The sequence below is a fragment of the Macaca mulatta genome, chromosome 10, assembly GCF_049350105.2.
Source record: "Macaca mulatta isolate MMU2019108-1 chromosome 10, T2T-MMU8v2.0, whole genome shotgun sequence".
Classification (NCBI taxonomy): domain Eukaryota; kingdom Metazoa; phylum Chordata; class Mammalia; order Primates; family Cercopithecidae; genus Macaca; species Macaca mulatta.
In genome coordinates, this window is record NC_133415.1 from 17,912,507 (window position 1) to 17,938,007 (window position 25,501).

Genomic DNA, 25,501 nt, shown 5'->3' on the forward strand with positions numbered 1-25,501 from the left:
GGGGAAGCGAGGCATCTTCTTCACAAGACGGCAGGAAGGCGAAGTGCCGAGAGAAGGGGGAAGATCCCCCTAGAAAGCCATCAGATCTGGTGAGAACTCACTCACTCACTATCATGAGAACAGCATGGGGGAAACCACCCCCATAATTCAGTAACCTCCACCTGGTCTCTCCCTCGACATGTGGTGATTATAGGGATTATAGGGATTTCAATTCAAGATGAGATTTGGGTGGGGACACAAAGCCTACCCATACCAGCACCCTTTCCCTAACAACCTCCAGTCAGGGTGGCACCAGGAGGTTGCCAAGTAGCACCACTTCAATCACCCCAAAACTCAGGGCCTCAGTTCCCCTTATGGCCTGTATTCTGTGGGACAGTTTGGGAGCTCCGAAGGTTCTTATAGACAAGGAATGAATCTCCAGGTTGGCCTCTCCTGGATTCTCCAGTTCAGAACGCACATTCAGGTGCGTCTGTCATACAGGGTCATTCTCAGGGTATGCTTAAGTTGTTGCTGTCAGGTGCATTTACCATACACCATTTTAATGACTACTGACCACCTTGGACCAAATTACCATGGAAGTTCCTGTCATCCCTGAAATTATACAAATGGGAATGATTCTGTGAATTGATATGCTGGTGATGAGTTGAGATACCAAGACAAAAGGACTTTTGAAAGACTTTCGGCTCAGAAAGTCCAGCTATAAATAGCTTCATTGCTTCCCAAGCACATTATGGGGATTAACTAATACATGGTTATAAAATACATTGACGAATGAAGTACCTTACTAATGTTAATAATAATATAATAATAGTGGTGCAGGATGCTTCTTTTGGCTTTCACTGTTAATTACAGTAATTAAATTTATTTTCCAGACAAGATTTTTAGCAAATTTTCATTTAAGGCTTGCTTTGTTACATCAAATCAATTTTACTTCTGCCATATGCTCGATGACATCTTTTAAAAGATAGTAAAAAAGGAATAAAGGCACACTTGCACACTAATGCCAACACTGACAATTGCTGTGACCTGTTGGAGAGAAATTCATACAATGTGGGAAGACCTTGACCCAGTATGCCCACCTTAGGGACTCTCCCTTAAAAAGATAACTCTACCAATAGAAAAGCCTTTTATAAAATATTGCTTTGTAATTATAAAATTGGATAATACTTAAGAACAGAATAAAAAATGGAACATTCTCTTATAGTAAACCACGTACTCAGTTTTGAAAAGTATGGCATACCATGAAGCAATGCTTATATAAAATAAGGGAAAATATAATTTAAAATGGGATGCATAGTATATATTTCAATATATAAACACATGCATATATGTGACAGTACACATATACAGGGTCAAAATACAGACTAGCAGAAAATACATAAGAAATAGAACTTTTGCACGTTGTGTTTGGGTGGTAGAAATAAAGGTAATCTTGTGTTTTTTTTTTAAGACAGAGTCTTGTCCTGTCATCCAGGCTGGAGTGCAGTGGCCTGATCTTGACGCAATCTCGGCTCACTGAAACCTCCACTTTCTGGGTTCAACCAATTCTTCTGCCTCAGCCTCTTAAGTAGCTGGGACTATAGGCATGCGCCACCACGGCCGGCTAGTTTTTTGTGTGTTTTTTTAGTGGAGATGGGGTTTTACCATGTTAGCCTGGCTGGTCCAAAACTCCTGACCTCAGATGATCCACCTGCATTGGCTTCCCAAAGAGCTGGGTGGGGTTACAGGTGTGAGCCACCGTGCCTGGGCATAATCGTGTTTTTGTTTTCAGTGTTAAATATATTTTTGGTTGTGTCACCATACAACCTCTATGGTGAAGAAGAAAGGTGGATGAGAAAAATATATACAAATTATAAAGGACAAAGGTTTGTTCGTTACCCAGTAGAAAATGGCACAATATATGTCTGTATCACCTAGACGGCAGGATATTCAAAGGAAAATTGGAGGGCATGCCTGTGACTCCAATACCAGTTGCAAATAAACTGGGAAATATTGCTGGTCTTCAAAGAAACTAAACTCTTCGGGAGCAGAGAGAAGAAATATTTATTTAGCAACTAAGTGTTTACCTCCTGGGCAGGAAGGTGGATCAGCTTGTAAAAATTTAATATTTGTTTGCTAGCATGATCTACTTACTCTCACACTCTACAGCCCTGTTGGCAGGATGAAGCTGGGTTATTTGCCTTACTTTGCATAGCAAGTAGTTGTTTTTGGTTTTGTTTTTCTAAACCTCACTTGTGCCCCTGAAGGACATGGTGAATAAAAGAGCATATTCATGACCAGTATCTGCCTTAATTGTCTTTTCTCTTATTCAGGCTCGAATTCATTGTAGAACTGTCTAAGTTGTGCATAGAATTTGAATAAAAGAAGCAGGTCTAGGTTCTGGTTCTGCTCCTACCAGGACTAAGCTGGGTGACCCTAAGCAAGTGACTCAACATCTTGGAGCTTTGACTTGTTTCTCAACCTGCCATAGAGCCCCGTTTTGAATATGGGAAGATAGGCTCTATGTAAAACTTGTCTGTATTTTATTTATTTAACAAATACAAATGTAGCTCTTGCTCTGTATCAGGGTCTGTTCCAAGTGCTTCCTAGATACTAATGCATTGATTCCTCATATGCCTTCAGGAGGTGAGCACTAGTATGATGCCCATTTTACTGAGAGTGAAACTAAGGAACAATATGCTAAGTCATGGCTCAAGGTCTCAGGGAGAGGATGGGCAGAGCCCGGTTGGAAACCAGGCAGTCTAGCTTTGGAATCTGAGCTTCTCACCACAGAGAAGTTATCATTTTTATGCCTTTTTTGTTGTTGTTGAGACAGAGTCTTACTCTGTCACCCAGGCTGGAGTGCAGTGGCACAATCTCGGCTCACTACAACCTCCGCCTCCCAGGTTCAAGCAATTCTCCTTCCTCAACCTCCCAAGTATCTGGGATAACAGGTGCCTGCCACCACACCTGGCTAATTTTTGTATTTTTAGTAGAGACGGGGTTTCACCATGTTGGCCAGGCTGGCCTCGAGCTCCTGACTTCCAGTGATCTGCCTGCCTTAGCCTCCCAAAGTGCTGGGATGACAGGTGTGAGCCACTGTGCCCAGCCTCATTATTCTTACTTTTTCTTTCAATATTCATTTTGGCTGATAGTGTAGACGTTGTGATCTCCATAATCATTTTGATGCCGGATTTTTTGTTCCTTAGCTCAGCTAGGTCTGGGTTCTTGCCTCGTGACCAGGAAGAATTAGGCACACGGACACTCAAAGAATGAGCAAGATGGGAAGTTTTATTGAGTGATGAAACAGCTTTTAGTGGGAGAGGATGTGGGGGTGGTCCCCCTTCCCAAAGGCAGGAGAGTTCCCAATATGGCTGAGCGCAAGACTTTTTATGGGCTCAGAGTAGGAAATGCATGCTGATTAGTTTGTGACTATGCAAAAGAGTTAAAGCAAAGACACCACACAAAGGTGGGCACGATAGTGTGGAAAACCAATTAGGAAAGGGTAGGTATGTGTAAAATAGGTGAAGGATGTGGATTAATTAGAGGAAAACATGCCAAACAGGAAGGTGGGTTCTCAATCCAGTTCAAGCATTTACCCAGGACTGTTTCTGGCTTGAAGGTTGGATTTCACCAGGGACCTGCTCCTTTCTGTCTAGACATTTGTCTGCCTTTTGCCTCTATCAGTTCTCACCCCTTCCAGGTATGTATTTTTGACATGTTAAGTGTAGAATCAATACAGGTTTTAAAGGCCTGGGCATTGGTACTTCCAGTAAGTCTGAAGAAAATAGCATGGGCAGGTGATATCTTTGAACAGGTAAGAGATCAATGGTACTTGGTCATACCCATAAATATTAAAACCAAAGGGCTTTTTATAGTGAAGATGTTAAGCTTCACATGGGCTATTGCATTTGAATGTCATCCCAACCTGGTGCAGTAGATGCCATTATCCCCACAAACAGATGAGGAAACCAAGGCTCAGAGAGGTTGAATAGCTTGTTCAAGGTCACAGGTGAATCAGTCTCCAACCTGTGCTCTGCCAGCCCCTACAATCCATGCTGCTTTTACTGCATTAGAAGGTCTTTTGATTTTTCTTTTTTTTTTTTTTTTTTTGAGACCGAGTCTTGCAGTGGGGCGCGATCTCGGCTCACTGCAAGCTCCACCTCCTGGGCTCACGCCATTCTCCTGCCTCAGCCTCCTGAGTAGCTGGGACTACAGGCGCCCGCCATCATGCCTGGCTAATTTTTTTGTATTTTTTAGTAGAGACGGGGTTTCACTGTGTTAGCCAGGATGGTCTCGATCTCCTGACCTCGTAATCCGCCTGCCTTGGCCTTCAAAAGGGCTGGGATTACAGGCATGAGCCACCGCGCCTGGCCTTGATTTTTCTTGAAAGTTGCTCTGTTCTTCTTTTCTGGAAAGCTTTTCTGATATGGCACCGCCTTGTCCTTGAGTCTTCCCATATCATCAAAGGCACTTGGCCACTCTCAAATGAAAGACTTCCTGAAAAACCCTCATTTTGGCTGTGGTGATTTTCTGACACGAGTCCTATTAAACCTGTAAGTGCAACAGATTCACTGAGAATTCAAGTTGCTCTCACAGGCACTTTCTTTTCCTAAGATTACCATTGCATTGTAAACTGAATAATTAAAGATTATTTCAGCTCAAATGTCCTTGTATATTTTAATGAAAACAGGCCCTAGATTGCCTTGGAGGGACCGCGGCAATCCTGACAAAATAAGAAAGAGTGGCAGGAAGAAAGCAATGGTTTAATCATCTTTGCCTCTTTGTAGTACCATATTTATTGCATCTCAGCCTGGAACAAGGGAGCAGTTAAGGAAACCAGAGGCAGCAGGAGCGTTGCTCATTAAGAGTGAAGTCTGCAGGCTCTGCTGGAGAGGAAGCATACACTTGCTTCCTTCTTTGGTGTAGAATTGTGGTCTGGTCTGTCTGTGGACCACACTTGATGTCTGAAGCAATATCTGGGTGGCAGTAACCCAGGCATGCTATGTGGGACCACTTTGTGTTAAGATGCGTACCCAAGCCCGGCCTGTCCAGGCAGAAGCTTTTCCTAATAGGCCTCAGGCAATGCTCGCAAATGTATTTATAACTGGTAGCTGGCATAAAAGACTATTTTAGATGTTATACAAATATAAAACTGAATCGCCTTGAATCATATATTGAGAAAATTATTCCTCTGAATGAGTTTTTATTATCTGCAGTTGGTGAAATTCTCTTTGGTGTAAATATGTCCTTAACATCTGTCTAACTCTTGCTAATCTCCCTTTGAACAAAAGAGAATAGGATGTAGACTCACAGGCTTTGGCTGATTTTGGAATTTGCTGGGCTCTGTCATTAACACTATTTCTTACCTTCCTGAGTTAGGAACCAAATGTGAAATGAGGCTCAGAAGTCACACATATGAAGAATGAAATAGTCTCCTTTATTGCTGTTAGTCTTGAATATAGGATGTTCTTTCAACTGTGGCCACAAATAGGGCTCTCACTTATGTCTCCATGAATTGGACTTACGTCCCGGTCAGAGGCCAACCTGGACAATTGCAGGGTTTCCCATGTGGGCGCACCATTTACTGCTTAGCACATCCCCCTAGGGAAGGAAGCCCAGAAACAGAAGCAGAGCAGACCTCCTTCCCTCTCCCAAATACGCAGGTCAGACCCACATTCCAATATTTACTTATTCCTGTGAGATGAATAAGTAAATAAGATAAAATGTGCTCTTTAAAAGTTTACAATTTAGTGGTTGTTTAGTAAATTCACAGAATCAACTATCCTTAGTATTTAATATCAGAGCATTTTTATAACCTTAAAAAGAAATCCCCAGCCCCAATACTACTCATTTCCTCCTCTTCCCATCTCATGCCAACCACTAATCTGCTGTCTGTCTTTTTGGATTTGCCTATTCTGGACATTTCATGGAAGTGAAATCATACAATATTTAGTCTTTTGGACTGGCTTTTTTCATTTGGCAGAATGTTGTCAAAGTTTATCCCTGATGTAGCATGTATCAGTTCTTCAGTTATTTCAATTATCCAGAAATAGTCCATTGTATGGATATACCCCATTGCATTATCCATTTATCAACTGATGGCCATTTCAGTGCCCCCCCCACCCCCCGCCTTTTGTTTATTTTATTTTATTTGAGACAGAGTCTTGCTTTGTTGCCCAGGCTGGAGCGCAATGGCGCGATCTCGGCTCACTGCAACCTCTGCTTCTTGGGTTCAAGCAGTCTTCCTGCCTCAGTCTCCCAAGTAGCTTGGATTATAGGTGCCCACCACTATGCCCAGCTAATTTTTTTTTTTTTTTTTTTAATTTTTGGGAGAGACAGGGTTTTGCCATGTTGGCCAGCCTGGTCTTGAACTCCTGACCTCAGGTGATCCACCCGCCTCCGCCTCCCAGAGTGCTGGGATTACAGGCGTGAGCCACAGTGCCCGGCCATCCACTTCTTGACTATTATGAACAATTTTGCTAAGAATGTTCTGTATAAGCTTTTGTGTTGACATCTGTTTTCATATTTTTATAGATATTTTTATTTTTATGCTTCACTTTTTGAGAAATTGCCAAACTGTTTCTCCAAGCAGCTGCTTCATTTTACAGTTCCACCGGTAACCATTGAGGGTTCCAATATCTCCAAATTCTTAATCACCGTTTGTTATATATCTTTTTTATTTTTGCCATTCTAGTGGGTAAGTAGCTTATTGTGGTTTTGATTTGCTTTTTCCTAATGATTAATGATGTTGAGTGTCTTTTCGTGTGCTTGTTGGCCATTTGTCTATCTTCTTTGAGAAAAGGTTATTTAAATCCTTTGCTCAATTTTTATTGGCTTACTTGTCCTTTTATTGTTTGAGCTGTACAGTATCTTTATATATTGTGGATACAAGTTGCTTATCAAATATGTGCTTGAAAATATTATCTGCCACTCTGGTAGTTCTTTTTCACTTTCTTGATCATGTCCTGTGAAGCACAAAATTTCTTCCTCTTTTTTTTTGTCTTAACACTAATTTATTTCATATGGTTTCGAAGTTGGGGAAGTCTGAGATCAGGGTGCTGGTCTGAGATCAGATTCTGGTAGGGACGGACCCCCTTCCTGGTTTGCAGATGGCCACCTTCTTGCTGCGTCTTCACATGGCAGACCGCAGAAAGAGAGAAAGCGTTTTTTAAAAATTGTTTCAGTGAAATCTGTTTTTTTTTTTCTTTCATGGTTTGCGCTTCAGGTATCACATCTAAGAAACAATTACCTAACCCAATGTTAAAAGATTTGCTCCTACATTTTTTTCTAAGTGCCTCTGTACCTAACTTCCAGGTAATTGTGTCAAGCTGTGGGCATTTTAATCTCTTTGGCACTTGTGTCAATCTGAGGGCATTTGGATCTTTTTGGTAATTATTCATGTGTTTATTTATTCATTCTTTCCTTAAACAATCACTGAGTGTTTCTACCTGTAAGGGGCTGTAAAAAAGAAAAAATCTAGGGATAAGATTATTAACAAAATAAGGCACCCATGCTCTAAGATTCCATCTAGCAGGGAACAAAGAAGTAAATAGTAGATTATTTCAAAGACCTGAACTAAGCTTTGAGCACAGACTCAGTTGGAGCCACTAAGAAGGGCATCTGACGCCATGGAAGGGCCTCCTCAGAGCCTTGGTGTCTAACTTGAGAACAGAAGGCCAGACGCAGTTAGCGGGGTGAAGTGTAGATGGTCCAGGAAAAGGCGACAGCATGGGCACAAGCCTGCCAGGAGAGCATGCTCAACCCTGGAGCTGCACTCGAGACCAGCTAGATGCTCTCTAAGCACTGGGGTTGTAGAGAGAGTAAACAAGAGAGGAGTTGGTTTGTGAAGCTGGAGAAGCTCTGTCCTCCACAGCTGACAGTCTCGTGGAGGGTACGAGATAGTCTCGGAGGTTAACATGGAGATTTCCAGTAGTAATAAATGCTAGGAAGAAATCTGACGGGACAGTGGGATGGAGAGTGATGGAGGAGATGGGGCTGTGTTGGATGGGGTGGTCGTGGAAGGTTTCCCTGGGAATGTGACTCTTGACTTTATTCCTGCAGGAGGAGCAGGAGCTGGTCACAGGTAAAACTGAGGGAGAAATGGCTGGAGTGCAGGGTTTAAGGAAGGGGTGTGAAGACATGAGTTTTGAGGCACAGATAGGGTGAGATCGCTGAAGGTCTTGTTTGCTGCATGCAAGAGGCTGGGGCTTATATATTGGACAGTGAGCAGGGGGTTGTGTGATTACGTTAGAGCGAGCTTATGGCTTAGGGGCTAGAGGATATATCAGAGAGAGTAAGAGAGTCAGAAGAACAGTGAATATATTCATGAGAAAAAAGAGTGAATATATTCATGAGATATCCCCAAGGTTGGATAGGATAATGAAGCTAACATTTACTCACTTCCTGCCAGTCCTAGTTCTAAGTGCTGCGTATGTTTCAGCTCAATCGATTTGACAATAACTGTAAGGTAGGAGCTACTGTGATCAAGCCCATTTTGAAGATTTGGAAACTGAGACTCAGAGGTGAAGAAGCTTTCCCAAGTTTGAACATTTGTTCATGACAGAACCAAGTTAAGAAAAAAACAGGCAGTTGTGCTTTCAAGACCCAGCTCCTAACCATTAAGCTAAGCTGCCTTTCAGGGCTTGAGGTTGATTGGGTGTGGGGCGTGTAGCTGCGGAGGGGGCCCAGGGCGTGCCCCCATTTCTAGCTTATGAGGCTGGGTGAATGGGGCACCTTTAAGCCAGGCAGGAAATTCAAGGGGAAACCTGCGTAAGGGACCAACAGAGGGAAAACTGATTTCTGTTTTGGAAATTGAGGAAGCCACTCATCCATGCAGTCCTGCATGATAAACACAGGCCCTGCTCACTGTATCAGGCGGTGTTCTGGGAGCTAGGATGCAGCAGTAAATGCAAGACCCAGTCTCTGTCCTCAAGGAGTTTCCATTCGAAAGAAGAGACAGGTCCCAGACAAACGCTCCACAAATCATCGGAAACTTGGTGGGTAGTAGCATTGAAACTGGGGGCTTCTTCATTCCCAGGGACCTGTGGGATGTGGAAGTGGGGCCCTCTGGTTGACAGTCAGATTTACAGGTTAAAGCTCCGGGGAACTATTTCGGCTCACGCAGAAGCTCCAGGAGAGGTGGTCTGGGCGGTATTTCCAGGTGCTTGTGCCACGGCTCGGTGAGCCTAAAAGAAAAAGGCCACTGTCAGGAACTGCAGTCTGGGCCCAACTTCTTATCATGGTACCCAAAGTGGAATATTAATGGAACCCCTCAAGCATGCTGTCTGATAGGCGTCAGACACAGGCTGCTGGTAGCCCGCCTCTGATTGCTGAGACAGTGTCAGCAAACTGCCTAGGTCTTGGTGTTCGCCTGGGCTGAGGGGCTCATGTGTTTTCTGATTAAGCATTTTCATATTCTCAGGGAAGCTAATGAGACACTCTATTCCCTTTGACAATGCAGACACCTACTATTGCCATAAAGGTGAGGCTGAGGCTTCTTTCTGGATTTACTCAGCCTTCTAGAGAGATGCTTTCAATAGACCAGAGGCAGAAGAAGATGGAAGGAGGAAGCCCCATCCTAATGTTTGTAGCATCTCTCTCTAAGGGCTTGCTCCTCTTACCCCACACTGGTCCAACTTCTGCTCTGTAACCAGGTTAAAACTTCCCAGATTTATAACTTCGATTTGCTACCTGCCAAGCCTCCAAACCTTGTCTGGCTGTTTCTCTGAGAGAATGCAATTTGCAGTTCTTAGGAACTCACACATTCTAGCCCAGTCTGTCCTGAAGACGTGGTCTGTCTTTTTTCTTTTTATGCTCCCTATTTCTGGCATGAAGCAGGTGTCCAGTAAATGTTGTTGTATGATCCACCCAAAGATGACTATTGTTCGTTCACAGACCTGCTCTGTGCTTTGCCACCTTTGTTCCTTTCTTGTTCTATCAGAGTCGTCCCTTGGTATACAGCGGGGATTGGTTCCATGAAACCCACGTATCCAGAATCTGCACATATTCAAGTCCTGTAGTCAGCCCTGTGGTACCTACCCTCTGTTAGACCGTTCTTGTGTAAAGAAATACCTGAGGCCGGATGCGGTAGCTCACTCCTGTAATCCCAGCACTTTGGCGGATCTTGAGGTCAAGAGTTCCAAGACCAGCCTGGCCAACATGGTGAAATCCCATCTCTACTAAAAATACAAAAATTAGCTGGGTGTGGTGGCAGGCGTCTGTATTCCCAGTTACACGGGAAGCTGAGGCAGGAGAATAACTTGAACCCAGGAGGCAGAGGTTGCAGTGAGCCAAGACCGTGCCACTGCACTCCAGCCTGGGCAATAAGAGCAAAGCTCTGTTTCTGCGGGGGCTGGGGGGAGGTGCTTGATACTGGGCAATTTAGAAAGAAAAGAGATTTAATTGGCTCACAGTTCTGCAGACTGCACAAGCATGGTGCTAGCATCTGCTCGGCCTCTGGCAAGGCCTCAGGGAGCATTTACTTATGTCAGGAGGGTGAAGAGGAGCAGACACATCACATGGTGAAAGTAGGAGCAAGAGAGAGGGTGGGAGATGCCACACTCTTTTAAACAGGCAGCTCACGTGAGAACTCACTCGGTATTGTGAGGACAGCACCAAGCCATTAGGGATCCGTCCCCATAACCCAGACATCTTCCACCAGGCTCCACCTTCAACGCTGGGGATTACATTTCAACATGAGATATGAGTGGGGGAAAATATCTAAACTATATCATTCCGCTCCTGGCCCCCCAAATGTCATGTCCTTCTCACATTTCAAAATACAATCATTGTTTCTCAATAGCCTCCCAAAGTCTTATTCCATTCTTAACTCAAAAGTCCCAAGTTCAGAGTCCCATCTGGAGATGAGTTCCTTCTACCTATGAAACTGTAAAATAAAAAACGCAGTATTTATTTCCAAGATACAATGGTGGGACAGGCATGAGGTCAATACCATCATTCCAAAAAGGAGAAACTGGCCAAAAGAAAGGTGCTACAGGCCCCCACACAAGTCTGCAACCCAGCAGGGCAGTCATTAAATCTTAAAGCTCCAAAATAATTCTTGACTCCATGTCCCATATCTAGGGCACACTGGTGCAATGGGCAGGCTCCCAAAGCCTTGGGCAGGTACACTCCTGTGGCTTTGCAGTGCATAGCCCCTGCAGCTGCTCTCATGGGTTGGAGATGAGTGCCTGTGGCTTTTCCAGGCACAAGGTGCACGTTGCCAGTGGATGTACCCTTCTAGAACGTGGACGATAGTAGCCCCCTTCCCACAGCTCCACTAGGCAATGTCCCAGAGGGGACTTTGTGTGGGGTCTCCAACCCCACATATACCCTAAGCACTGCCCTAATACAACGTCTCTGGTGGGCTCTGCCCCTGTAGCAGGGTTCTGCATGAGCACCCAGGCTTTCTTATGCATTCTCTGAAATCTGGTAGAGACTGCCAAGCCTCCTTCCCTCTTGCACTCTGCGTCCTGACAGGCTTAACACCCCATGGAAGTTGCCAAGGTTTATAGCTTGCACTCTCTGAAGCTGCAGCCTGAGCTGTATCTTGGGCCCTTTGGGCTGAGGCTGGAACTGGAGGGGCCACGATGCAGAGCAGCCTTTTAGGGTGGTGCAGGGCAATGGCGTCCTGACCCAGGAAACCATTCTTTCCTCCTGGGACTCTGGACCTGTGATGGGAGGGGCAGCCTGGAAGGCTTTTGAAATTGTCTTCAGGGCCTTTTTCCCATTGTCTGGGCTGTCAGTACCTTGCCCCTTTTCAGTTATGCCCAATATCTCTAGCAAGTTGTGGGTTCTTCTCCCCGCAACTCCACCACCATCCTAAAAAGCCTTTTCTTTCTTTTCCACATGGTTGGGCTACAGAATTTCCAAATTTTTACACCCGGCTTCCCTCTTTAAGTTCCAACTTTTAGATTATTTCTTTTCTCCTCCATCTGGACACTTTGCTGCTTAGAAATTTCCTCTGCCAGATACCCTAGGTTGTCCCTCTTAAGTTAAAACTTCTACAGATCTCTAGGGCATGGACACAATACAGTCAAGTTCTTTGCTATAGCATATCAAGGGCGACCTTTAGTCAAGTTCCCAGTAAGTTCCTCATTCCCATCTGAGAGCTTGTCAGCCTGGACTTCACTGTCCTTGTCACTGTCTGCATTTTGACCACAACCATTAAACCAGTCTATAAGAAGTTCCAGACTTTCCCTCATCTTCCTGTCTTCTCCTGAGCCCTCCAAACTCTTTTAGCCCCTGTATGTTACCCAGATCCAGAGTTGCTTCCATATTTTCATATATGTTTATAGCAGTATCTCACTCCTGGTACCAATTTTTCTGTGTTAGGCTGTTCTTGCGTTGCTATAAACACCTGTGACTGGATAATTTATAAAGAAAAATGGTTTAATTGGCTCATGATTCTGCAGGCTGTACAAGCATGGCACCAGCATCTCCTTGGCTTCTAGGGACACCTCAAGGAGTGTTTACTTATGGCAGAAGGTGAAGCAGGAACAGGCACATCACATGCAAGAGGAGAGTGGGAGCAAGAGAAAATGTGGGGAGGTGCCACACTCTTTTTTTAGACAACCAGATCTTGAGAAAATTCACACCATGAGGACAGCATCAAGCCTCGAGGGATCCGCTGCCATGACCCAGACACTAACCATCAGGCCCCACCTCCAACATTGGGGATTACGTTTCAACATGAGATTTGGATGGGGAAAAATACCCAAACTATATCACTGCCTGTGGGAAAAATCAGCCCTCCGTATACTTGGGTTTCCCATTCCAGGTTTTGTTGAAAAAAATCCATATGTAAGTGGACCCGTACAGTTCAACCCCGTGTTGCTCAAGGGTCACCTGTACTTCCTGCTTGAATACCTCCCTCTCTCCTCCTCCTTTACCCATTTAGAGCTCCAGTTTACTTGCCACATAGTTCATGGAAACCTCCCAGATTCTTCACTACCAAAATATCATCTCTCTCACTCTCACCGCCACGTAGCTTTTGTGCTCCTCCTTGTAGAATCGTCATGTACGGTTGTGCAGGTTGTGCTCCTTCTAATTCTAAGAGTATCTTGCACATTATTACCCATTAGTCTTTGTGGAAGGCTCCCTGGGAAGTGGGCCATTCTCAAGCTCTGCAGTTGTGTGTGGCAGCCCAGCACAGTGGCGAATCCATGTTCTGATGTGTGTGGACTTTTTTGTATTCTGTCTTCCTCTGACTCTCCAAGATTGCAAGCTGCCTGAAGAGAACACTCGTAGTTCATTCATCACCTATATCCCTTTTGTAACTTATATGTAGTTATTGCTTAATAGCTCTTTGTTGGATATTTATTCATTCAGCCCGTTTTTTGGTCTGTGCTTGGAAGAACTAATTGAAAATACTTCATCGAACAGTCGATGCAAAAGTAGTAGAGGAAAAAAAGCAGTATCAGAAGTTAATATTGATAATAGAGAACCTGTATTGAAATCTTACCATATATCAGGTAGTACTTTACTAAGCACTTTATGTCTATTATGTCACTTTATCCTCACAATTATCCAATATAATATTCCTTGCTTCCTATTCTCTCTCCTGCTTTGAAGATGAGGAAATTGAGGCCTTGAGAGATTAAGTGACTTGCTTACAGTCACTCAGCAGGTACTGCAGCCGGGATGCCAAGCCAGGCATTCTGGAACACAGCCCAAACTCCGAACTCTTGATACGGAGTGTGCCATCAACTGCTTCTGCCCTCCTATGATGGTGGTTACAGTGATAACAGAAGGAGGGGCATTGGCTTGTTGTTGTTGTTACAAGAGTATCTATGGAGGACCCATGATTCACCAGCTCTTTGCTGGATACTGTGGATGGAAATGAAAAGATGGTTTCTGTCCCCCGTGATCTCACAATAGGGACAGGGAGCCAGCGGTTTGAATCCGTATCATAATGCCTTCCTGCAGATGGCAGGCGAGCTTTTCACACAAGGCGCAGAGTTAGCAGGAGAAGGAGACAAGGAAGGGCTCAAAGAAGGTTTCCAGGAGGAGGTGACTTACACAGGGAATTTTGAAGAATGAACAGGAATTCATGGGGCTTCCAAGCAGGGAAGGGCATTCCATGGAGAGGGAACAGAAAGATACAGAAATGTGGGAAGTATGATGCGTTAGAGCAAATATAAGAAGCTTGGTCCTTTTATAATTGTCACCCCCTGGCTCAAATTAAGCCACTGTAGATGAACATGCAACTTGACCATGATATAGGCTTACCTTTATCCATTCTCCATTAATAAGACTCTATTATGGCAACTATGGCCTTGGGAGACAGTCGTGGAAATGGTGAGGGCCAAATGGACCATCTATATCCCAGTGACTTTGTCCTACTGCCTCTGACTTGGCCCTCAGGTAAGCCACTGGCCAATGGGCAAACACAGCATTGTCCCTTCATGCCACCAAACATCACCATGACCCAGTGGCAGCTTCTTATAGGGCATTTAGGGAAGCTCTAAGGAAGATATGCCCCTTTCCACTGAGCGTGGTGAGCGTGGATAATTTTACGGGAAAGTTGCAGTCTTTAGGCAGTGGGTCCCATAGGGAAATTCTGCAGTGCTGACTGCTTTTGGATTCGTTTATTCGGTTTATTACCCTCAGGCACCTGTCACGTGTATGGCGGGTTGACTTTCTTCAGGTCTAGACCCACCCAGTCAGCAACAGCACTGGCTTTGCCACCCCCGCCTTCAGCTTGGTGTGCCCAATCCCAGACTCACTGTCCTCCTCCACAGTGACTTTCTCGTCGTATCCCTGGTCCTGGAGCCATTGCCACCCACCCAGGAACCCCAGTGTTGCCTTCTGCTCCTCCTTCTCTTTTTTTCTCATATCTAAGATCTGTTCTTTTGAAATCCTCTAGATCCAGCTTCGTTGTCGCTCTTCCTGGCATAGACACTGGTTTGGGGTGTTTTTTTTTTTTTTTTTTTTTCCTTTGAGACAGAGTTTCTCCCAGGCTGGAGTGCGATGGCGCGATTTCCGCTCACTGCAACCTCTGCCTCCTGGGTTCAAGTGATTTTCCTGCCTCAGCCTCCCAAGTAGCTGGGATTACAGGCATGCACCACCACGTCTGGCTAACTTTGTATTTTTAGTAGAGACGGGGTTTCTCCGTGTTGGTCAGGCTGGTCTCAAACTCCTGACCTCAGGTGACCCACCCGCCTCAGCCTCCCAAAGTGCTGGGATTACAGGTATGAGCCACGGCACCTGGCCAACACTGTTTCAATCAGATTCTCATTTCACACCCCCCAAGTCTAATGATCTCCTAAATGACATGTCTACATCTGTTCCCCTCATCTGTCCACAACTCACCACCCATCTATCCATTCAGTTCACTTATTAAACTCTTCCTCTCTTCTAGGCACTGAGCTGTAGATCATGGATCTGTCCATTTGAACACATCTGATGTGATCCTTGACCTTGCTGAGCTCCCAGGGGGGTTGTAGACAAGTAGACAGGCAACCACTACCTAAGAATGAGTAGGTGGGTACATGTGGCTGGGATAACAGTTAGGGCCCCTGACCTAGACGTGGGGAGTCAGGAAAGGATTCTAGGAGCAAATGATGGTGGCCCTAAAGCGGACTAAGAGATAACCAAGTACTGAACGTGGAGGTGCAGGGTGGGCAAGACTGTGAGCTCCATGACAACGGGGACAGTGTGGGTATGTGTGACTCACCACTGTGGCCCCCAGCATCCGGTTCATCCCCTGACAAATGGGGTGTTCCCAGTAAGGATTTATTGAATGAGCAACTGCGGGACAGTTCCCTGCAGAGCAAGCTAAACATGATAAGGTCCAGGGTGGAGAGAGAGCACGGGGTAGTGGGTGGGAAACTGAGAGAGAGTCTGTATGTCTGGAACATAGGATAGGGCTGGGGAGTGACCAAGCCAACAGCTGAAAGCTAAAAGGCCAGTCATCCTGCCCCCAACACCTCCCTGAAGTCTAGTGTGTTTGTTTTTATTTTATTTATTTATTTATTATTTATTTATTTATTTTGAGACGGGGTCTCGCTCCGTCACCCGGGCTGGAGTGCAGTGCCACAATGTCGGCTCACTGCAATCTCCACCTCCCAGGTTCAAGCAGTTTTCCTGCCTCAGCCTCCCAGGTAGCTGGCTGGCTAAATTTTTGTATTTTTAGTAGAGACGGGGTTTCACTGTGTTAGCCAGGATGGTCTCAATCTCCTGACCTCATTATCCGCCCACCTTGGCCTCCCAAAGTACTGGGATTACAGGCGTGAGCCACCGTGCCCGATCTGGACTGTTTTAATTAAACTTTCATTACATTCTCGTATCTGTCCTTCTCTGCTCCAACCGTGGAGCCCTGCTAAGCCCCTCCGCCCCCGGCTCCCACTCCTAATACAACCTGGGCCCAGCCTTTGTCTCCTGTTGCTCACCTGGGATTGCATCCCCTCTGCCTTCTCTTCTTGTCAAAGTCCTGCGTTTCCCTTTAGGGCACAGCTTCCCTCTCCTCTTACAGGTCCTTCTGACCCCGTCAGAATTGGCTGCTGCTTTACTCCCATGGAACGTTGTGTTCTTTTGTAGTCCTTATCACATTCCGCGCCGTGCTTATATTTAACTGCGCTCATCTGTCTCTGAGCAGTATGAGCTCTTTGAGGTCAGCGGGCTGGGTCATTCTCATCTTTGTATTTCCCACAGTGCTCTATTGCTAGTCAGTACTCATGCCATGAATGAGTTACGCTGTAACTCATGGCATTACGCTGTATGTCATTATTTGTAGTAGCGCAATAGTATTTATGCTAGTAGGTCTTGATTGACGTACTGCTTTGTGTCTAGCCGGTTCCTCATTAGGGCACATCTGCTATTGATTATTATCCCATGTTTATTTTTGATGTGCCATAGTTTGCACTTCTTATCGTATTTAATCAACCCAGCAGCCTTATGAGAAGGTCTTTCTCCACATTTTCCAGAATGTAGAAATAGCAGTGCAAAGGGGTAAGTGACATGCTCAAGATTCCCACTCATAAATTTCAGACCTGGGTTTGGAACCCTTTTTCCATTTATCTCTGGAAGTTTTGCCCTTGCGTAATGCTCTTTGATATTTTGGGTGCTGCCTCAGTAAAAGCAGCATTAGACATCTCAGCTCCTAACTGAAAGTGTTCAGGGCATAATGAGGTTGTTTGCCACCAGAATCTGATTTTATTACCAAAAGTATTAAAGTAACCACTTTGTTAACGCAAAATCCACTTTGGTCTGAGTTCTGGCCACCAAGGCTTTCTGTAGAGGCTGGAGGCCATTGGCCTGGTGTACAATCTGAAAGTGGTCTGTTTTGGGATAAGTGAAAGCTATAGAAATATTGAAAGTGAGGACAAGCTGATACTGGGTGATGGGGGCTCCGGATGACTCTATCTTAAAGCCTTGTTTTCTTTTGGAGAGGAACACGCAGAAGACTGAACTTACACCGTGCTGTGAGAAAGTCTCTCGCCAGCTGCCTGCAGCCAGTCTAAAAAACTTACCCTATGTTGATGTGTTTCTGCGTTAAGGCTGATAAGTCCAGGTGGCAGATGTGAAAGTTGACCAAATTGTTAACACATGCTCTACTTACGCCCTTCAGAAAAAAATGAATATCCTCATAACAGGTATGGCATTTGGCCTGAATTGGGTGTCAGTAGTGATTGGCGGTTGGTTGTCACTTCTCTGAATCACGGAGGTTGGGTGAGATGCCTTCTCTCCTTTTCAGCTCCTGCAGCCTCACCGGTGAGTACCGGTTTTGTAACATGCCAGATTTACTCTCACCATTGCCTTTAGAAACGAGCCCCGCCATAGGAACTGTGAAGAGTGTGTTTCTGCAGCTGTAATTCAAAGAACCTTACATCTCTTCCTGACCCTTCCTTCTCACACTCCCCACAGACGGAACCCTCTGCACTTCCACCTTATTGCCGACTCCATTGCGGAGCAGATCCTGGCCACGCTCTTCCAGACCTGGATGGTGCCCGCCGTGCGTGTGGACTTCTACAATGCAGACGAGCTCAAGGTATGGGCAGGAGGGGAGGCACCTCCGTGATCTCCTCTAGCTGGAGGCGTTACTGCTTGTGGTTTAGTAGACCGTAGCAATGCCAGAAATCTCAGCTCCTAACTGAAAGTGCCTACGGCGTAATGAGGTTGTTTGCCACCAGAATCTGATTTTATTATCAAAAGTATTAAAGTAACCACTTTGTGTGCACAGAATCCACTTTGGTCTGAGTTTTGACCACCAAGTCTTTCTGGAGACGCTGGAGGCCATTGGCCTGGTGTAGAATCTGATAGTGGTCTATGGTCGCTGTCATCTAGAGAGTTCTATTACCCAGTGAAGTAAATGCTAAACTCAGACCCCCATGGGCTGGAGTTTAAATCTGCGTATTGTCACTTACTGGTCAAAAGACACAAAGTAAACCACGCACCTCTGCTGGACCTGTTTTCTCATCAGTAGAAAAGGTGGATGAAATACCAAACTCATGGGGATAATTAAGAGACTCAAATGTGAGAATATATTTCAATGTGCTTTAAAAAGACACCGTTGAATAAATATTAAAGGTTATGCCAGGCTGGAGGGATTTCAACCAAATGAAACCTTTTTGGTCATCTCATTCCCTTGCAGTTTTTTTGTGGTACCATTTCGCTTGCATCATGTTGAGACCCACAGCCCGATTAAGAAGTCCTGAATATTCTGGCTCTTGATTCTACTTCCGGTCTTGTCGCTAGCATTCCTGTAAACCTTTACTATTCCTTTAACTCTAAGTAGCAGAGCACACCTCTGGTTCCCTTGGCCCCCTCTTCTGTGTTTGAGTCTTTGCTTATTCTGTTCCTTCCATCTGATATGCCCTTCCCACCTATCTTGCCACAACTCCTGTTCATCCTTCAGGACTCAGCTGCAGTGCCAACTCCTCTTAAGAAACACCTGACTTTCACAGGAAAGAGGAAGACATTTTTTGTTCACTTCTCTGTCTACTGGACCCTTCTCAATGGGATAGGAGGAGAGGAGCCGCATCTTATTCTTTTCTGTATTTCTGGTGCGTAGTAGGTACCTGCTAATGCTTGTGGATTTCACAAATTGCTGTGATTAGAGGAACATGTGACTTTGCAGAAATACACTGATGCTCTGTCTCCGATCACCTTAGGAAGGACTTAACACCTAAGCAGGAGGCTGACTCTGGCAAATTGCTTGTTCCAAACCTCAGAAAGCCATTATCTTTTCATTTTAGAGCCATAACATTTTTAATAGATCACTGACATGCCAGCCAGAGTTTCCGATGTTCACATATTTCAGGCTCTGAGGTTGATGGAGATGTTCGGAATTTAGCATTTGGGGATTGTCGTGGTAATTGGCGTGCCATTCCAATCTATTCTGAGCTAAAATTGATTAACACTCTTAAAAAGGGAAAAACAAAATTTAGCAAATTGCTGCGCTAATTAAGGTGAAAGCAAGCTACTCTGTCTCCCAGGGTCTTAGCGCCAACACCGTGGGGAAAAGCAGCCCGGAAGGAGGAGCGGCAGCTGGTTCCGAAGGATGCATCTGCCACTGCATTCACCATTTGCCTTTCTTTCGGTCGGAGTCCAGTGCCGCGTCCCCTGTGAGCCTGCGCAGGGAAGACACCGAAGTGGGCTGGGCGTAATGGCTCACGCCTGTAATCCCAGCACTTTAGGAGGCTGCGGTCAGGAAGATCGCTTGAGCCCAAGAGTTTGAGACCAGCCGGGGCAACATTGTGAGACCCCCCCCCACCTCTACAAAAAATTTTAAAAATTATCCAAGTATGATGGCACACGCCTGTAGTCAGTCGAAGCTGCTCTGGAGGCTAAGGCAGGTGCTCTGGAGGCACTTGAGCCCAGGAGCTTGAGACCAGCCTGGGAAACATAGTGAGGTACCTGCCCCTACAAAAAACTAGCTGGATGTGATGACTGCACTTATAGTCCCAGCTACTCTGGAGGCTGAAAAAGGAAGATCACTTGAGCCCAGGAGTTCAAGACTGCAGTGAACTATGATCGAACCACTGTATGCCAGCCTGGGTGATAGAGCTGGCATGTGGTACAATTGTAGTGGTATGTGGTGTGATGTGGTATGATCATAGCGGTAAGATCATGGCTAAATGAATGTATCATTTTTTTTTCTCGAAAAAAAAAGGAAAAATACAAAGTGATTGGGAAAAAAACTAATTTCAAATCCTGGTTTACTGTTGAAGAATTCTCTAACTGGTTTTGAACCTTGGTTCTCTCAGCTCTCAGATGGCTTGGGACTGAGTCAGCCACAAAGGAAGGGATGAAATAAGATGGCCCAGTGTACACAACATGGCAGGTTCTTAAAAATGCTTCATTCCACTTGCAGCCAAGGCCAGAATGACTTAAAATGCCCTTGGGTGGTGTGGCCTGTTGTGAAATCCATCAACAGCCAAGAATTGGAAGGAGTACGGTACTGTGGATTGGAATTCCCTCCTGGAAGCCCCTTCCGTGAGGTCTCAGATGAAAGGGGAGAAGGGGAGGAAACACTGATGCTCTGACTCTGTCATGCCTACTTTAATCCAGGGAAACCAGCTGTCTTTTATTTTACATGCTGGCTTTTTTTTTTTTTAATACATCCGAAATGAATCCTTCATAGCTTAACAAATGATAATTTAGAAAATACAATCTGATATGTTCAAAAGAATATTGTCTCTAGAGTCCTGTCCTCTAACCCGATCTCTACTATTGAAGACTCCATTGAAGTTTCCTGACACCTGCTTTTTATTCCCCTGCCAATTAACCACCTATCTCTCTCACATTCCTGAGTCCCCTGAGAGCGTTGTCAGAATCCAGTACAACAGTGAGGATGAAAGTATTTATAAAAAGTAATTTTTTCATAATAATAATAGGATTCATGGCAAAGCCAGGATGGAAACCCAGACCTGACTCCATGATCTATTAGATGTATTATAATACATCTGTCTATGTATTAGTTTATACATAACCCAGATCAACAACCCCAAAGCCATGATCTGCCTACTCCACCATCCTGACAACTCCCTCTGCAGTGGCATCGCCATCTGCTTAGTTGCTGATCTGAAACTGAGAGCTCATCTTTGTCCCTTTCTCTTACCCCGGGTCTAACCACATCACACCCTAGTGTGGCTCCACCACCCGCTGCACCTACCTAGTCCATGCTTTGTGATCTTTCCCCAGCACAATGGCAAGTGTTTTTTCAGACTAGTCTCTTCCCTCCACTGCTCACCTCTCCTCCCCCGTATCTTTTCTCTCATTAGCAAAAGTCAGCTTTCCAAAAACAAGTGCAGTCATGCCACTCTTTTCCTCTGGATAAAACCTTCCCTGGTTTCCTACTGCTGTGAGATAGAGGCCACAGCGTTTGTTTGTTTGTTTGTTTGTTTGTTTGTTTTTTGCAGATGGAGTCTCGCTGTGTCGCCCAGGCTGGAGTGCAGTGACATGATCTCGGCTCACTGAAACCTCCACCTCCTGGGTTCAAGCGATTCTCCTGCCTCGGCCTCCTGAGTAGAGTAGCTGGGACCACAGGTGCGCACCACCGGGCCCAGCTAATTTTTGTATTTTTAGTAAAGACAGGGTTTCGGCCGGGCGCGGTGGCTCAAGCCTGTAATCCCAGCACTTTGGGAGGCCGAGACGGGCGGATCACGAGGTCAGAAGATCGAGACCATCCTGGCTATCACGGTGAAACCCCGTCTCTACTAAAAATACAAAAAAAAAATTAGCCGGGCGCGGTGGCGGGCGCCTGTAGTCCCAGCTACTCGGGAGGCTGAGGCAGGAGAACGGCGTAAACCCGGGAGGCGGAGCTTGCAGTGAGCTGAGATCCGGCCACCGTACTCCAGCCTGGGCGGCAGAGCGAGACTCCGTCTCAAAAAACAAAACAAAACAAAACAAAAAAAAAAAGACAGGGTTTCACAGAGTTGGCCAGGTTGGTCTCGAACTCCTGACCTCAAGTGATCCGTCTACCTCAAGTGATCCGCCTATCTCAGTCTCCCAAAGTGCTGGGATTATGGGCATGAGCCACTGCCCCCGGCCAAGGCCACACAGTTTTTAACCGAGTCGCATCTCTCTGCAGACTCTGGCTCCTGCCTCCTTCCAAAGTGTACTCGCACCACTTGCATCCTTCCTCACTCTCCAGTCCTGCAGATTCACTTTGCTCCTTCTTTCCCACCAGAGCACCTTTGAACAGGTGATTTCTTCTATTTGTTAAACTGTTCCCCAACTTCCTTCCTTTTCCCCATTGCTAATGAATAACAAGTTCTTTTGCTAAAGTTACATGTACTCAGGGAAACTTTCCCTGCCTTTTTCATTTCATTGGGGTTGCTTTGTTACATGTTCTCCTAGAATCACATACATTTCTTCGGTAAACTCAACACAGAGGGTATTATTTCATGCTTTTGTGTGATGAGCTAATAAATGTCTGTCTGTCTCCTATACTGTAAGCTCCCAAACCAGCATCACGTCTGTATTTCACCACCTTTGTATCCCAAATGCCTGTTGTGAGGCTTTTAAAGATGTTTGCTAAACCATTTTTCAAAGAAGTTTTATAGATGTGTGCTACAACTTATAAAGATGCTTGCTAAATGACTGGCTTGTAAAGATGTTTATTAAATGACTGACACATGATGAATTTAGAGCTGGATCCCTAAGAATAATAAAACCAGTGGCAAGGAGTTTCTCTATCACTGTCAGGCCCAGGAGTTCACGTTTCTTTATCATGGTGGAGCCCAGGGTCACCACATTCCTAATGCCTATTTATGTGCCGGGAGGCTTGCGTGGGCAGCCAGCAGTTTGCCCACCAGCCACCCTGAAGTCGCATAGATAAGGCCTCTCCATTTGCACCAGCTCGCCTCCTAGGAGCAGCTCTGGGACTGGTGAGTGAGTGTCTTTCCATGACAGGTACGCTAGGAACCATCCAGTAGACGACCTCAGGGAAGGAGAAAGAACAGGAGAGAAATGGCCTTGTGCTGTGGTCCGCAGTTGCATTCAGGAAGCAAGTCAGACGGTACCCTCAGCAGACACACGTGACAGTCTCTCCGGATACAGCTCCAAGAAATCACTTGGTACAGCTGTTGGAAATGGCATTTCTCAGAAATGCTCCTGTGGGCCCCTTATGATATCTGTTAGTGCTGGAGAATGAAGGAATAGGGAACAGGAAATTTGTGAGAGATCGGTGCATGATTAAAAATGAACTGTGGGAAATTCGCAGTGGACCAGCGCACTTCTCTCTGTAATGACCAATTAGGGAGGGATTTGCAAATAGTGGTGGCTCAGCCTGCCTGTCTCTGTGGCCTGTGAAATGCTCATTGGTCTTCCCGATATGTACATGGCCCATTTGTTTCCGGCCTCCAAGTCCTGGTACCAACAGGCTACCAGGACTGAAGATACCTCTCCCCTGAACTCCACTCAAAACATGCAGCTGCAGTCTACAGGAGGAGAACTTATTTTTGCGTAGAGCTTTGTCAGTGGTGCGCGCTGTCACTCATTTCTCATGACGAACCTGGGGGTTGGAAAGAGAAGTATGATTACCTCCATCTCACAGATAATTCTTAAGTTAAAGTGCGGGGTTGAAGAGCATTTGCTGAAGATTAGGCTGCTAACAAGTGCTGATGCTGATATTCGACTTTTCCCTCCCCCGATGAAATGACATGAGATAGAGGATTGTATAATTCAGTAGGCATGGATGTGCTGGAGATCTTAAGGGAAGTTGAAAGACACGGGCCACAGCCCCTGGGAAATGACTGTTGGTTACGACCGTCGAGTTGCACTTGAATTCAAGATTCCTCTTTTCCATAACTTTGGATCCCACAGGCTGTGGTCTAACATCTATTGCTTAAGAATCACTTAGTCAACCATTGTGGAAGACAGTGTGGTAATTCCTCAAGGATCTAGAACCAGAACTACCATTTAACTCAGCAATCCCATTACTGGGTATGTACCCAAAGGTTTATAAATCATTCTGCTGTAAAGATACATGCACATGTATGTTTATTGCGGCACTATTCACAATAGCAAAGACTTGAAACCGACCCACATGCCCATCAATGGTAGACTGGGTAAAGAAAATGTGGCACATATATACCATGGAATACTATGCAGCCTTTAAAAAGGATAAGTTCATGTCTTTTGCAGGGACATGGATGAAACTGGAAACCATCATTCTCAGCAAACTAACACGAGCACAGAAAACCAAACACCGCATGTTCTCACTCATAAGTGGGAGTTGAACAATGAGAACACATGGACACAGGGAGGGGAACATCACACACCGGGGCCTGTCAGAGGGTTGGGGGTTGGCAGAGGAACAGCATTAGGAGAAGTACCTAATGTAGATGATGTGTTGATGGGTGCAGCAAACCACCATAGCACGTGTATCCCCATATAACAAAACTGTATGTTCTGCACATGTATCCCAGAACTTTAAGTATAATAATAATAAAAAAATCATTTACTTCATTTCTCATGTTTTACCTGGTTCTCTCATGGTCTGTTTCTCACAACACCTCTATGGACTAAGTCCTGTTATTATTTCCATTGTATATACAAAGGAACTGAGGCATGGGGAGTTAACTAACTCCAAATCACGTAGCTGGTACATGGCAGAGCCAGGGTGAATATCCAGAACTGTCTGACTCCAGAATCTGTGCCCTTTATCCTATGTCCTATTTCCCTCTCTGTGGCTTATTTCAGCTAAGTTACTGTTATTGTGTCTAGACAAGGACTCTCTGAGCTTTTGCAAGGGGCGTTCCTTCTCTGGCTGTTACTGAAGAACCAGTACATTAAGCATGGCCCCTGCGTGGAAGGCCTGCTGGGAATGGTACTTCCTGTAGGGGATAAAAGGGAGCCCTTCTAAGGATGCTGCTGAGAATAGGGATGGCCCTGTCACTTCCATCCAAGGATCCTGTTCTAAACTAACAGTCATCACTCTAGACAGTTGGCTTTAAATCAGGAAAACATTTCTTACCAGTTTTCAGACAAGGCCCTACATGTCTACCAGCCTTTGATCTTGCCCCAGCTGGCCCAGAAAGTCACCCCCATGCCATCACTGGGGTGCGCATGATCCCGAGCTCAGGAAGGGAAGCGGCAGGGCAGTGGCTGTTTCATGATTCACCTGTCCAGCTGGGAACCCTAATTTATCTCCTTTTCTCTTAGACTCGAAGCCCGCTTGTTACCAACATCAGAAAGATGATGAAGTGAGATTCAGGACTGTGGTTGCAGAAAATATTGAGGGTGGACTCTAAAAATTGGCCTCCTACTCATCCTTAATTGCCTTTGTGCTGGTCTCTATGGAGGATGGCAGAGGTTGTCTTTAGATTACTGTCATCTTTCAGCCCCCCTGCCATCCTTTAGGAGGCAGACTCATTGTTCCTCTCATGTAGGGGGTGGGTAAGCTGCTGCCTACCCTGTCTGTTTCCTGGGAAGCTATGCTTCCTGAATACTGGACATTTTCTTCTGGGAGAGACTGAAGAGAACGTGAAATCAATCATAGGATTCTAGCATGGGAAGGAGGCTTAATACTTACAGTTTGTTGTTGTTGTTGTTGTTGTTGATGAATTAGGCA

The 25,501-nt window shown here is 45.4% G+C and overlaps 1 protein-coding gene and 1 long non-coding RNA gene across 27 annotated transcripts in view; one reads left to right on the plus strand and one right to left on the minus strand.

Annotated features, from left to right (window-relative positions):
• Nucleotides 1-25,501, plus strand: part of LARGE1 (LARGE xylosyl- and glucuronyltransferase 1) — a 634,395-nt gene that overhangs the window by 299,741 nt on the left and 309,153 nt on the right. For all 26 annotated transcript variants that reach the window (XM_015150011.3, XM_077948921.1, XM_077948914.1 and 23 more), the window contains 1 exon segment: nt 17,848-17,971. In XM_015150011.3, the coding sequence (XP_015005497.1) occupies nt 17,848-17,971 (124 nt within the window).
• Nucleotides 6,371-16,464, minus strand: LOC114670368 (uncharacterized). Its single transcript, XR_003719887.2, has 2 exons — nt 16,374-16,464; nt 6,371-9,167 (listed from the first exon to the last, which is right to left on the minus strand). It is a non-coding gene; the product is annotated as an uncharacterized LOC114670368 (long non-coding RNA).